The 15,182-nt window shown below is 32.8% G+C and overlaps 2 protein-coding genes across 2 annotated transcripts; one reads left to right on the top strand and one right to left on the bottom strand.

The window, feature by feature from the left end:
* Window positions 1-2,552: 2,552 nt before the first annotated feature.
* On the top strand, window positions 2,553-11,090 carry LOTGIDRAFT_221309 (hypothetical protein). Its single transcript, XM_009065333.1, has 17 exons — window positions 2,553-2,618; window positions 3,634-3,803; window positions 4,253-4,407; window positions 4,616-4,728; window positions 4,998-5,055; window positions 5,589-5,801; window positions 6,015-6,162; window positions 6,476-6,638; window positions 6,875-6,997; window positions 7,406-7,553; window positions 7,924-8,108; window positions 8,385-8,581; window positions 8,800-9,018; window positions 9,417-9,623; window positions 9,907-10,061; window positions 10,306-10,356; window positions 10,635-11,090. Exons 2-17 carry the CDS (start codon window positions 3,695-3,697, stop codon window positions 10,806-10,808), a joined length of 2,418 nt encoding a protein of 805 aa, XP_009063581.1. The 5' UTR covers window positions 2,553-2,618; window positions 3,634-3,694; the 3' UTR covers window positions 10,809-11,090.
* A 172-nt stretch (window positions 11,091-11,262) lies between these two features.
* Window positions 11,263-15,089, bottom strand: LOTGIDRAFT_235789 (hypothetical protein). The gene is made up of 6 exons (XM_009065332.1): window positions 14,818-15,089; window positions 14,265-14,324; window positions 13,965-14,072; window positions 13,440-13,558; window positions 12,957-13,045; window positions 11,263-12,575 (listed from the first exon to the last, which is right to left on the bottom strand). The coding sequence occupies exons 1-6, from the start codon at window positions 14,953-14,955 to the stop codon at window positions 12,445-12,447; spliced, it is 645 nt and encodes a 214-aa protein (XP_009063580.1). The 5' UTR covers window positions 14,956-15,089; the 3' UTR covers window positions 11,263-12,444.
* Window positions 15,090-15,182: the final 93 nt, after the last annotated feature.

The raw sequence follows: 15,182 nt of genomic DNA, 5'->3' as shown, positions 1-15,182 counted from the left end.
ACCCTAATTGATTTTTCAAAACTAGGGTTAACTAGGGTTAACCCCAGGGTTAAGTCGCGGCGGCCCAGTGGTCTGCGCGCTTGCCTGGCAACTTTGGGGTCCCGGTTTCGAGTCCCAGTTGAAGCTTTTTCAAAAATTCTTTTTTTGCTAAGTCAAACATCGCCTTTTCTATCATTTTAAGTATACAAAAGAGGCCTGTGAAGCCTAGAGCGGCCTAACCCTAGGCAGAACCAAATCGTCCACATTAACCCCTTTGGGCCCACTGGGGTAACAATTGTTTCGGGCCCATTTAAACCCCCGTGCTATTGTTTTATCCGGACCATTTGGTGTTGAGAAGATGCGCAACGAAGTGCTCTTTCATTTCATATGCGGAAACCGTATCTGGGAACAAGCTTTAACCCTTTCCTGAGCTAACCCTAATTGACTTTTCCAAACTAGGGTTAACCTAGGGTTAACCCCAGGGTTAACCTTCGCTAACCCCAAGTCTCGGCGGCCCAGTGGTCTGCGCGCTTGCCTGGCAACTTTGGGGTCCCGGTTTCGAGTCCCAGTTGAAGCTTTTTCAAAAGTTCTTTTTTTGCTAAGTCAAACATCGCCTTTTCTATCATTTTAAGTATACAAAAGAGGCCTGTGAAGCCTAGAGCGGCCTAACCCTAGGCAGAACCAAATCGTCCACATTAACCCCTTTGGGCCCACTGGGGTAACAATTGTTTCGGGCCCATTTAAACCCCCGTGCTATTGTTTTATCCGGACCATTTGGTGTTGAGAAGATGCGCAACGAAGTGCTCTTTCATTTCATATGCGGAAACCGTATCTGGGAACAAGCTTTAACCCTTTCCTGAGCTAACCCGGTTCCTCAAAGTTGCCACTGAAATGCCATCGAGGCCTGGGTAATGTTAGGGCTAACCCTAGTTTTGAAAAATCAGCTCAGGAAAGTGTAAAATCATCTTCTCAACACGAAATGGTCCGTAAAAAAGAATAACACGGGAGTTTAAATGGACCCGAAACAATTTATACACCAATGGTTTGAAAGGGGTTAAAGTGGAAGATTTGGTTATGTTTAGGGTTAGGCCATTCTAAGTTGCCACACAAGTGCGCAAACCACTAGGCCACCGAGACCTGGGATTAGCGAGGGTTAACAAAAAAAGAATTTTCAAAAAAGCTGCACTATAGCTGTTGCTGAGGGAGTTCCAAGCTATGGTTTCCGCATATGAAATGAAGTCATCATCATCTCAACACAAAATGGTCCGAAAAAAAGAATAACACAGGGATTTAAATGGACCCGAAACAATTGTTACCCCCAATGACCCGGAAGGGGTTAAAGTGAACGATTTGGTTATGCCTAGGGTTAGGCCATTTTAGATTTCACAGGCTTCTTTTGTATACTTTAATTGATAGAAAAGGCTGTGTTTAACTTAGCAAAGTTTGACAAGTTCGAACCTGTGAACTCTAATTTGCCACGCAAGTACTCAAACCACTTAACCACCGATACTTGGGTTAAGCGAGGGTTAACCCAACTGGGACTCGAACCCGGGACCTCAAAGTTACCACGCAAAAAAGAATTTTCAAAAAAAGCTGTACTATAAGTTGCCGAGAGAGTGCGAAAACCACTAGGCCACGGAGACTCTTTAAAAGTTGGGGTTAACCTTAGGGTAAGTTGGGGTTAAAACTATGGTTAAACCTGTGTTACTTTCTTTTTTTAAAAAAAACAATCAATTAGTGTTTGCTCAGACTTTTCAAAAATCTGCAACTAGGACTCGAACCAACGACCTATCAAAGTTGCTGAGAAAGTGCGAAAACCACTAGGCCACGGAGGCCTCTGGGCATGAGTTGGGGTTAACCCTAGCTTTGTTTTTTTCAAAAATCAATTAGGGTTAGCTCGGGAAAGGATTAAAGCCTGTTCAAAAATAGGGTTTCTTCAAACTCGTTTTTTTTTAAGTGCTATGTAGGTGGGAACATGGATATTTCATTATTGAGTTTGTATGGGATTACGTCATCTTGACTCACTCCACTAAAACATTTTATGCAAATGACACTAAAACATTTTATTCAAATGACACTAAAACATTTTATGCAAATGACACTAAAACATTTTATTCAAATGACACTAAAACATTTTATGACGAATGTAGTCAAGGCTATTTTTAGAAATCTTCTTTCTCTCTCCCTTTTGGGGTGTTTGCATGCCTACTTAAGGGTAATTTTTGGTCTAGATTTGGAATTTGATGTCTGAAATTGCATTATCTTTAAGATTTGGTGAGATGATGAGAGAACTAAGGCGGAAGGCTAATTCTAAAAATAGTCGTTTTGTGAAGTGCCAAACTCTAGCGGATGAGTATAACCGGTAGTAGTCTACTTTCATTTTTAGTAGCTCAAAATTTTCATGGTCATTATATATTGAAGTTTTTAGGAGATATTGAGAATTGGTCAGGCTTTCATTCGACATAATTATTGGAAAGCTTTCTCTGGAAAAAGTTGTAGGAGTTGAATTTCGTGTTTTAACATGGGCCGTGGATATTCGCACCCGGGTGGCGAATATCCTCGGCCTTTAACATGGGAAGAGACATACGAAACGTCTCATCTTGCCTAGCTCCGTATAGTCGCAGAGCTATCTCCGATAGGTAGAATTTCTCTATTGATCAGGATGGGGAAGAGATGGCAAATGGCACTGAAGTAATGACGAAATTTTAGTCTGAAGTTTCGAATATCAAGACTCACACAAATAAAACACCGGAAGTTGATTTCAAACGTTTGACCACGGAACTATAATATTTGACCAAGGTGTTTTTGTTCTTGCCAATCTTGGTCAGTCAAAATTTACAGTATTAGCCCACAGAGACAAAAGTCCAATCCGAAATGTGACTCATTATATGACCAAAGTTAGCCCCTTTCCCATGTAATTTCAGAGAGGGAAGTGTGTTTATTTCCATGGACATAGTTATTTTTATTGAAATTTTATATTTAGATGAAAGAATAAATTCAAGTCTGAACAGTGAACTCACTGTGGTATAAGAGTGAGTGAATTTTAATATACACTGATGTATGATACTGATTGTCAATATTTTGCATTGCATAGTTAATTAAAGTGATACTACCCAGTAGTCTTCGAATGAACATAAAATATAATTCTCAAAAATGGTCAATTCATATATATTCATCAGTGAACTTACCTGCTGGTGTCATAAAGTTACAACAGAATCCCTGTACTATCTAGAAAATTGGAAAACTCATAATATTAAGTGTTTTTCAATGTCAATAGTTAATTGCACAGTTTTTTAGATTTATCTGATTATATAGAGATCCTGTTATGTTATTTATGACACCAGGTATATCTACTGATGAATATGTGCTCTTATTGGCCAAGTTTAGATTTTTAGAATTTTATGTTCATTCTGAGACGTAGTATTCTTTTAAGTAAACTAACATTTAAACACACTTCCCACAGTCTACAATACACAGACATTCTAAGAACTACATGAATGATGAATTAAAATACAGGCTATAAGATACAATTGGTTTTATTTAGCAAAACCAATGCAGAGTGACTTGGTTACACAATTTGTCATTGTTGTCAAGAAATTGGAAATTGAGATTAATTCAGCTTTCAAAGTACGGTATTATCTTTGTCCATTACAGGTACGGTACAGTGATAAGTGAAGTGTTTATTTAAAAGTGATACAATAAAGAAGTTAATAAGATGTCTTCACCAGAAGTTGAAAGATTTGATATAACAGAAGATGATATTGAGGCTATTTATGATCCCATGTCTAGAAGATTCAAGCAGAGTAAAGAGCAAGCTAGATATGGTGAGACGAATTACATTTTGGTGCTTAAAATATTCAACCTGACCTGATTTCAAAGCTACAGTCTAGAACTATGCTTATATACAATATAGGGCTGGGCGATATTGGTTCAAGTAAAGAAACATTTCAATCATTTATATAAGCTTGTATCACAATATGTCTTATTTACAGATTTTAAAAACATTTTTTAAATGCAATAAAAAGGAATAAATGCCCAGCTTTTTAAAGCATGTAATATGGTGATAGTACTCGTGTAGAATTTCCAAAACCCGTGTTATTTATCGTGATACCAGTATATCACCCAGGAAAGTATATTAGTTTTTTTCAGAATGCATGTATAAGCTTTTCATGTTTCAGTTATGCCATTTTAAAGCAACTAAAAATTGAAATAGAATATATTGAATAAGATGATAAAATTTAAATGCATCAATGTTTATTTTTCGTCTATCTAGGTATTTGGGCTGATAAAGATAGTGATGATGAAGATGACTTTGTTGGGTTTGGTGCCAGATCACAAAGAAAGAAGAAAGATTTCTCGGCACCTATTAGTTTTATAAGTGGTGGTTTTAAAGGTGAAGCCAAATTGAAAAAAAACAGGGATGATGAGGTATTGTAATTTATTCAAATCATTTGTTTATTTTGAAAAAAAAAAGCACCAACATTTAATCCATGCATTTAAAAACAGTTGTTTCTGCAGTATATTTTTCTTGCGGATAATAGTCTTATGTAATTGAATCCCCTAAAAGTTGAAAAAAAGTTTGATACATATGTATTATGATATGATTTTTACCGTGTTTTTTTATCTTTATTTTCAGGGAGCATACGATAGTGATGATCCTATGATCAAAAGTACCAAAGTCAAGATAAATGTTGTGACTCAAAAACCAACTGGAACACCTCATTATTTAAAAGGCCACAAACCCGATAAGTAAGTATTTTTATTCATTTTTAAAGACCAGTGAATTCAATATCATAATTCAGCCTGTCCAGCGGCCCTTAAATTCCTAAAAAAAACTATTTTTTGTTAGTTTTGCGAAAATTCCCCTTAAATTTGAAATAAAGGCAAAGGCAGAATCCTGAAAAAGCCCTAATTTTTTTATGTCTATTCCTATTTTATTTGTATTTTTACACTAGAGGCTAGAGGTGATCGTTGTACGTGGTCTAAAATATTTACACTATGATTTGTTTTTGTTGTAGAGAATTTGGAGGCTGGGAAAAGCACACCAGGGGTATTGGACAGAAGCTGTTGCAGAAGGTAAGACCGCTATTTAAAAAATATAAAATATACCATTTCATTTTACTAACTGTAAATATGCAAGTTTGCATAGTCAGTTTTGTCATTTGTACATATTAATGCATGCACAAAAATTATGAATATTATATACTTTTCTCATATCAAAAAGGTTATTTTGAGTTGTTAAAATTCACTGCCTCATATGAAACAATTTGGAAAAAGAAATCACTGTCCTTTCTTTTTAATGATAAGGTTCAAAGGGATGGGACCAATCGTACCTTAGTCTCTTAGTGAATTTTTAAGCTAGGCTTATCAGTGATTATGCCGAAATTTAAGCTTTCAAATCCATGTGTGTCCAGAAATATCTACGTTTGATACCCTGTCATATATTAATTAAAAGACATATAGAGAAATAAAAAGTGAAATTCTTAGTGTGAGGAATTTTGTTATTCTAGTATATTCAAGATCCAAATCAATCCCTGAAAATGGCGAATCTGTCTGTAATCAATGATTATGACATTTATTATCAACAAATTAATAATGTATATTTTTAGATGGGTTATCAAGCTGGAATGGGTTTAGGTAAAACAGGACAAGGTATAACTACACCTGTAGAAGCAGTTAAAAGAAAGGGTAAAGGCGCTATAGCATATCATGGTACAGAAAGATCTGAAAGATCACTGAAAGATTATCCCAACACCCACTCGGATGAGGATGAGGAAGAAGAATTTAAGACTAAATTACAACACTGGAAAAGATTACCAGAGGTAGGAATGTGATGTTTGTATAGTACCTCTAAGAAGAGACATGAATTTCTCAAACTTGGCCAATAAGTTTATGTTCATACAGCAACAAGATTAATTGATCTAAGTTGATTTTTCCAAATTTATTCTAGATATGTTGCATTTTCATGATTTTTCTGGTGAGATAGATAGATAGAAGTTAATACTTTAGTTTAATATGTTCCAATCTTGTTTCAGGGTAAAAAGAAAACGAAATATAATTATAAGACAGCACAGGAATTATTGGAATCTGGTGCTGGTAAAAAACGTAAAGTAACAGATAAATCTCAGCTGAGTAAAGTAAAAGTGATAGATATGACAGGAAAAGAACAGAGAGTTTTATCAGGTAATTAGTACAATCCAATCATTACTGTTGGAGCAGGAGGCACACAGCGTATTTCCCTTAAAACCTTGTGTACAAGACGTACTATGTTCAGGCAGGAACAAAGCCAGTGAAGGTCGAAATAGAAAGTGAATTTCTAATTTGAGACCTATTTGAAGAGAAAGTGCAATTTTCAAAAAGTTCTGGTACTTCTGAAGACTGTTTATGTATATTCCTGGCCCAAAATGTTATTCTTAAAATGAAAGTGTTGACAAATAATAATGAGCATTTCTTGATAACCAGCCATAGCTGTCTTCACAAATGATATTTATTATAGGTTACCATGCTATAGCTCATCGTCATGATAGACCAGATGATGATGAAGATATGATAACAGATAAAAATGACATACCACGATCATTTGATATGCCAGAATTATTACATAATCTTAATCTATTAGTTGATATGGCAGAAGAAGATATTATACAGAATGATCGAAAGTAAGATTGATTTTGAACTCTCTCTTCAGTAATATATTTTTTAACGCTTTTCAGATTCTTAGATACGATACTTTTGGGCAATTTTTTGTGCTGATCAGTCAAATTTTTATTGTTAAAGGTGTAATGAATATTTATATTTTTATGATTTCAGTCAGACATTCATGTACACTAAACTGCAATACATTGATATTTTTTGACCATGGAGGGACATAAATTTCAAGATTTTTTTTTTTCAGATTAAAACATAACAAAGATCATCTAGTCAATATGAAATTTGAAAAAGAAAGATTAGATACTATTTGTGAACAAGAAAGAAAACAGAAAGACAGACTACAGATAATATTAGATATTGTTGAAAGGTATAGTTATATTGCACATGACAATACATGTATTATATGTAGCTTTTTTGCATAGTTTTGCATCATTTATTGTGAAACCATTCATTTTCATTATCAAGGACTTTTGTGGATACATTTTTAGATAAACATTAGCTGGGTTTTTTGCTTATAAAAAAAATTGCAAAAACCATGAGAGTTGAGATCTCTTGAATAACAATGATTTAATAGTATACCAAGTAGCATAAATTATGATAATTTATAAATTTACGAGAGAACTTGTGTTAGTCTAAACTGAAGTATTTTTAATGAGACCTGAAAGAAACATGCAAGATAACAATATACTACTGTCTACTAGTTAAACCAAAAGTTTTGACATTGGTATTTGGCAGAATATCTGATTATTTTTTGTTGTATTTTCTATATTTTCAGCTGTGAAAAGAGAACTCAAGTAAACTGTGATAATCCATTAACATTAGATGAATGTGTTGGTATATTTCAATCCTTACAAGATGATTATTATGAAGAATATAAAATTTATGATATGCCTGCACTAGCCATCGCTCTTGTCTTTCCCTTGGTAAGTTTGATGTTGTTTTCAAATTTATTCCGATGAAGTTGGGTTGAATAATTATTTAGAAAATATGAGACTAAAATTATTTGTTGAAATATGCATGGAAAAGGATTATTATAGCTCTGTTGTTATCAGCCAAATTGCAAAAATATAATATTTTCCCAGATGATATGGAAATATGCCTTTGGAAATATCATTAGTCAAGACAACTCCTTTTACTCAGTTTTTCTTTTTCTCTTATGAGAGACGTTCGAAAAGAATAATTGTCAAGGCTGTATGTGCTAGGTATATATTAAGGATTGATTGACAAATACAATACCATATTCAAATAAAAAATAAGGTGCAAAGCAGTATATGTATTTTTTTGTCTTTTCAGATGAAATCATTTTTCTCTATATGGGATCCTTTGAATAATCCAAATTATGGTGTGAATACTGTTCAACAATGGCATATATTACTGAGTGAAGAGGGTCATAATTTTAACGAAGATATCAGTAATATGGATACATATCAACGATTAATTTGGGAGGTCTGGTTACCACATATACGACACTCAATCTTGTAAGTTTTATTTCTGCTTGTCTTAGATCATGTAACATCATGATTAGTTAGGTTAAACTGATGTAAAAAAGATAAAATGACCTCCAGAGTTGTTTTGGAGAGTTCACTAGCTAATAATTGTTTATGGGTATTCTACTAATAAGTTAGAGGTGAAATTTTATTATTTGTACTAATATATGAAGGATACAATTTTGAAATTATTCTCTCCAGAACTATTAATTACCAATACTTACAAATTAGTTGTGGACAAATTTCTATTTAAAATTTATTTTGTAGAAAATGGAATGTTAGGGATAGTTTAGTTATGACAGCTTTAATAGATGTATGGAAACCTATCATACCAAACTGGATATTACAAAATATAATAGATCAGTTGATATTTCCACGATTAATGCAAGAGGTGGAAGATTGGAATCCATTAACAGATACAGTACCAATACATTCCTGGATTCATCCTTGGTTACCTTTAATAGGTAAGATTTACAAGATTTGGATCTTTAATGTTCACAGTCTGAAGCATATTGGGCCTCCGTTTATTGTCTCATCTGAACGACTGACGCTTTTTCCATGTCAGTCCCTCCAACCTTCATCATGGACAGGGGGAAACAGGGTTTAAAATGATACTCACTCTAAGGAAAATTTCTTAAGATAAAACTTAAAACATTTATGGTTTGATTGATATTCTTTTCAGGTAGCAAACTAGAACCATTATATAGACCAATAAGACATAAATTAGAAAATGCTTTAACAAACTGGCACCCTTCAGACTCATCTGCTAAAATCATACTACAGCCTTGGCATAGTGTCTTTAAACAAGGTCATATGGATGCTTTCTTAGTCAAAAATATTCTTCCTAAACTGGGCATGATTCTTCAAGAATTCAATATAAATCCACATCAACAAAATCTAGGTGAGTATTTCTCATCATCTTCATAATGCTCTGGGACTTAACACTTTTTTATGGATCAAAATGGACCATGAAAATTATTAGCTTCTGAAATCTGAAAGTGGTCTTGATTTCATGATTCTTTATGAAGGGTTTCCTTTTTTTGTCATTTCCTTTCGTATGGTATTGTCTGATCATTAGTCCATTGTGATGAAGAACACTGCTGATTGAGCTAAAACAGTACAAAAGTGTTGAGTTATTTAAGAAAAAATTTGAAAATTTATTTGTTTAGGGATTATGGAAATTGATGACTCTCAAAACTTTGGCTCACACCAGGAACCTCCGCATTTATGCATTTATTTCTGTTGTTATATAATGTGATATTTCTGCTTTATTCTGCAATAAATTTGATTGTTTTGTAGATCCATGGAGATGGGTAATGGCTTGGCAAGATTTAATACCAGTACCAAATATGGTGTCCATGATAGATAAAACATTTTTCCCAAAATGGATACAGATTTTATGTACTTGGTTAGCAAATATGCCAAATTTTGAAGAAATCACGAAATGGTATAAAGGATGGAAATCCATTTTCCCAGAAAACTATTTATCTTACCCTAGTATTAAAGGTAAGCTATTATATTTCATTAGGCTAGGAATGTTGTGCGCCTTACATAGAAACCAGCTGGTTAGATTATCCTTACCCATGTACAGTTCAGTTGCCTGGAATGAGAAAAGGTCACCAAACCTTCATATGCTGATTAAGATTAGAATCTATAAACACCATTTGTTCAAAGTAACCAACTGTGTTAGAGCCCATCGTTAAAGATAACTTTTATAAGAGGAAGAAATAATGATGCTGTGGTTTTAACTCAGCTTAAATAACTGTAGAATATGATACCTCTATTTTAGAACACTTCAATAAAGCATTAGAGTTGATGAATCAAGCTGTATCTGGTAATTTTCAACCTGGTGCTAAAGAGAATATGGCTTATTTTACATTAACAGAAAGGAGAACTATAGGAGCTAGTGCTGCACCACCTCAAACTACTAAACCTTCTGCAGTGGTAAGATTTCATTTACTGATACTTTGTGGCCTATTTGTCATTTTCAGACAAGGGGCAGTCGAAGTGAAAAGCTAAGAAAAATTAAGTGTTTCAATCATCTGATTGGTCAATCAGCTAAAATTACTGATTGATTACTGAATTATTATTATTTTTTATCTATCTATCTATATATTCCATTGTATCTGATCTGATTGTAATATCATGTCCTTCAATGAACTAAATTCTAAAAATTGATTTTTTTCAGGGAGACAGCATGAAAGGTGTGACTAGTTTTAGAGAATTGATCGAACAGAAGGTATGTTACACAGGAAATTCCCAATCTTTTTTTGGGCATGATCAAAATAAACATTTTCTTCTTAACATTTATTTGTGTAAAGTCTGACACAAATGAGACTTTTGTCTGAGGAGCCTTTGTTCAGTGACAAATGTCTGTCATATTTGAGTTCAGAAACATTTGTTTAAATTCTTGTGACAAAGGTACATACATCATGTTTACAGAATTGATGATCAGTTGCAGGCGTGTCAAACATAGTGAATGGGTAAATTCTAATATATTACTATTTGATATTTCAGGGAATGACTAAAGGCATAGCGTTAATTCCTATTCCTAACAAATCACGAGAAGGAAAACAGGTCTACAGATTTGGAAATGTTCAAGTATATTTAGATAGAAATGTGGTATTTATGTTAGAGAATGGACAGTGGGTGCCAGTTTCATTACAACATTTACTAGATAACGCAAAATGAAATCAATAAAACTGGACTTTTAAGAATCTTATGATATGCTCAGAGTGTTGTGGTCTGACGAATTTCAGTAAGCCAGAACTGAACAGAAGAAATCTTAAAACCTGTCAAAAAATGATTTAAGAAGAGTGACGAGTGTTTAAATACAGTTTAAAAGAATATGCCACTTGATGCTAGCCATGGTACCATTACATTCACATGAAACTGAACATATTATTATATTGCTTTCATAGTAATTGAATTCTTGATCATTTACAGCAAATAAAAGATCCTGTTTTCCCAAAGCTTAAATTGTTTTAATGGTTATAATTTTAATACATCATGTGTATGTTTACTTTGCTAACTTGTTAAAATGTTGAACAAAGATATTTGTGCACATGTGGATTTAAATTAAACACAATCATGACAAGTCCATATGACATGTTGAAAGATATGCGCATATAAAAACACTACAGTTAGTTTATGAATATTTTATTTTGTACATGATTTACAAGTGTGTAACAAAAACAGAACATTTTGAAACATATAGCACTGATTATACAAATAAATATCTCATTAATAACAAATATTTAACATTTTTTATAAAACTATATTGTATATCTTCACACAGATCGGATTAACTTCTATTAAGTCTTTCATAGACTGTTGTAATTAGAATTGCATCAGAGAACCTTAAAACATCTGCGTTTCTTTATTAATAAATGAAATATATGAAATGAATTTTCCACTCTACACAATAAACAAGTACACTGACACTGAATCAATTACAGCCTAAATATTGAAGGAGGTGGTAATATGGAATTAAATTGGCTTGCACTCTAGATAACACACTAGCAAATGGATTGACCTTAGTAATATTTTTGATATTTTCTTAAAAGAATTATGAAGATCATAAAGAATTGTGATTTCGTAAAAGAATACATAAAGTAAAAATCAAACATTAGCTCTATAAACTTTCCACCTACGGATGCTGAAAGTACAGTAGTCTCACAATTAGAGACTTTGAAAAAAAACAAAATTCAAATAACTTTTGATTTATCAAAACACAATGAACAGAGAAACACAAAATTGAAATTAAATTACAGATATATCTAATCAGCAAGTATTCACACCTGCATACAGACAATTTTTTCTATTACAAAACATTCAACAAACCCTGTATCTTTATAGCAATACAAATCATCTTAAAGTAAAACAAAGCAAAACTATTAGAACTTAAAGGCATTTCTTTTTTTGAATTGTTCATATTTGATAAACAATTGTAAACAAAGTTGTTATATGGAATAAATGCAATTACAGTAATATTTTGATAAAAATTTGAAGATGAGCAAGTGATACAGTTTTCTAAAAATTTGATTCTAATAGTAACTTCAAAGAGCAGAAGGATGTAGACACCATCATTGAACTAAAATCAAATTGGATAGGCTATCATTCTCATTTACAAAATATAAATATATACAGAAGAAAGAAAATAATTGTGAATAAATAAAGAAATAAAACTCTGATCAGACATCTTGGCTTTAGAAAAATATTACCAACCAAACATCAGCCATTAAATAGCTGTTCAAACAACCATTGTTTCATCATTTAACTTTAGTTTAAGGTCTGTGTCTACTATCATGTAGATACAAGTAGTTTGTTAACAACATCCCCCACTCTTCTGTGTTGGTTGTTCATCATCCACTACTATAACACTTCTCCGACTTCCAGCTCCACTTCCTAAACTACTGGATTTTTTACTTGTATTATCGTCCGCTTTAGTTATCATATCTAAAAATAAAAATTCACGAACAAAATAGCAGTCATCACAACACAGTGGACCATGTACAAACTCCAAATATATCTATCATACAACTGAAGGAGCTATATTATTTTCAAGACAAAAGGAGTTCATATCACAGGGGTTAGTATTCATTTTAGGGTTAATGTATAAACCTACCAAAATCAGATAAAATTTGTATATTCAAGAGCATTTACAATGTAATACTCTAAGACCGGTGTCCATGGGTCATACATCAACAAAGAGAGATTTGAGATGAGGGAGTTGAAATACTGGGTTTGCTGATTAGCATGTATCATGTTATTAATTATCAAATGAAAATGTAAAAGAAGACCATAAAAATGTGAACACATAAAAAATTTGTTCCTTACTTTTACTGAGATCTAGAAAAAGCTCTTCTATTCCTCTATTTAGTTTTGCCGATGTGTGAAAATGACGAGCTCCTACAGATGCAGCATACCTGAAAAGATGTTTATATAGGTTGCAGCAATATGTGAATTTGTACATTGAACAGTCAGATGACTGTAAAAAAATATAAGCTTATATATCTTAGTCATAACTAAGTTGGTCATATGATATTGATTAATTTGGTGAGCCATACCATGCCTTGAAATCTCCTTGAAATCTCATTTCAAATGTCCTGCAACACTGAATAGGGTAAAGTCTACTACCATAAGGCTAAAAAAGAATGGAAAATAACCATGTCTTACAGCAAAAATGAGCACTCTTGCTACTCCCCCTTTTCAAGTTAGCGAAATGCCAGAATGTACAAATGGGTGTTAATTTCTTAGATGTCATTCTTGGCCAATAGGCCTCTAAGATAGAGAGCATTTTATCAGGTGATGTATACTTACTCTTCAGCTTCTGCTACAGTAACATGTCTGTCTTTCTCTAAATCTACTTTATTACCAACAATACATAAACATACATCTTGACCTAACATTCTTCTTAATTCTTTCACCCAATTCTTCACCTACAATATTCATTCTACATTTCAAATCTGGGTGAGAAACATTTGAGTTTTTCTAATTTTCTTGAAAACATTACATGATCCATCACATCTTTTTTATCAATATAACTCACATACAGTGAGGAGGTTTTTATAAGGGTTTTTCAAATGATATTGTCTACTGGTACATTTTACACTGATAAATGAGCCTTCTAAGATACAAAACACAATGTTCTGTGCACTAAAAACCCTTAAGTACTAGATGTCAAATTGGCAATGCTTCAAAATCTGGACTTTGCCCAGCTTATTTTTCTCATGTGGATATAAGATTTAATAAACGATCAATGGTTATTACAGGTTAAAGGCAACCATTCATACAATTCTCAGACAAATATCTATGATATACTACATAAAAGTAAATGAAATAAACCTTTTGAAACGAATCTTCATCTGTGATGTCATAGACTAAAATAGCACCATTACTATCTCTATAATATATTGGACCTAATGCATGAAACCTTTCTTGACCTGCGGTATCCTGTAAAAATATATAATTTCATGTATGAAATACTTAATGTGTAGGAAAGGTGGCATTTAAATTTTTATTTTAAAGTAAGTCTATGGATTAGTTAAATATACTGTATCTTGCTTTAGAAGCACATTACAAGGTTTCAAAACTTTTTGATTTCAAGGCTCAGTTAAACTTAAAAAAAATTGAATAAGGTCCTACCCAGATGGAAATATTTACTCTTTTTCCACCAATGTTTAACTTTTTGTTTAAAAATGATGCCTGAAATGAAAAATTCAATAAGAGCATTAATGTAATCTTAAGGCAATAAAAATATAAGACTAAGACAAAGACAGAATTGCTGTACTGTTCAGAGAAAACTGATGGTTTTGTAGTTACTCTTATTGCCTGTATTCACTAGCATACAATTCATTCAATCAAATAGCTGCATTAACAACCCTTTGCAACGCAAGAATTGTGGCTATCACAGCAAGCACATGTATCTGAAGTTTCCCAAATGTAATGTAACTACGAAATGCATAGCAGCTCAATCCCTGTGGTGTAAATCAAGGTCTACTCTATGTAGTATAAGACGAAGTTTAAGTTCATAATAATAGCTTGACAATGACATTGCATTGTGAAGATGGACCTGTAAGCTTACATAATGACACACTTTACATTTTATTTTGTCTTTCAGTCTTACACAAAATAATCAATGTAAATGTGTAAAGATATTAGTTTGAATAAATATATCATTGTCATTACGTATACATACCTGTAAAGTCGTTATATGCTTATCATTAAATTTGTTTTCAACGTATCTCAAAACCAATGACGTTTTTCCAACACATCCTTCCCCGAGAAGTACACACTTAAAATTGTAATTACGCCCACCGACTGATTGCCCAGCCATTGCTAGTGTCAATGTCTAAATTGTTAGATTAAGAGGCCGATCATTTGAGATTGCCAAAAGTTTTCATACAAAAGACGTAGTTATTTAATTTTTGCCTGGTGTTGTTTTCATTCTGCTACAAAAATGGCTTCCTTGTGCAATACGTCATCGGTCACGCGGAAATGATAACCGCTTACATCAACAAATACCACAAATATCTAAATTTGATTACCAAAAATTACAATAGT

This window comes from Lottia gigantea (genome assembly GCF_000327385.1).
Source record: "Lottia gigantea unplaced genomic scaffold LOTGIsca_69, whole genome shotgun sequence".
NCBI classification, from domain to species: domain Eukaryota; kingdom Metazoa; phylum Mollusca; class Gastropoda; family Lottiidae; genus Lottia; species Lottia gigantea.
This window is presented reverse-complemented; position numbering and strand designations above follow the sequence as displayed.

Coding starts and splice junctions, on each gene's coding strand:
- LOTGIDRAFT_221309 (XM_009065333.1), top strand. CDS start 3,695: ATGTCTTCACCAGAAGTTGAAAGATTTGATATAACAGAAGATGATATT. Junction 4,729..4,997: donor AAAGGCCACAAACCCGATAA/GTAAGTATTTTT, acceptor TTTTTGTTGTAG/AGAATTTGGAGGCTGGGAAA. Junction 8,582..8,799: donor TCCTTGGTTACCTTTAATAG/GTAAGATTTACA, acceptor TATTCTTTTCAG/GTAGCAAACTAGAACCATTA.
- LOTGIDRAFT_235789 (XM_009065332.1), bottom strand. CDS start 14,955: ATGGCTGGGCAATCAGTCGGTGGGCGTAATTACAATTTTAAGTGTGTA. Junction 14,073..14,264: donor GAGTAAATATTTCCATCTGG/GTAGGACCTTAT, acceptor ATATTTTTACAG/GATACCGCAGGTCAAGAAAG. Junction 13,559..13,964: donor ATGAAGATTCGTTTCAAAAG/GTTTATTTCATT, acceptor TGAATATTGTAG/GTGAAGAATTGGGTGAAAGA.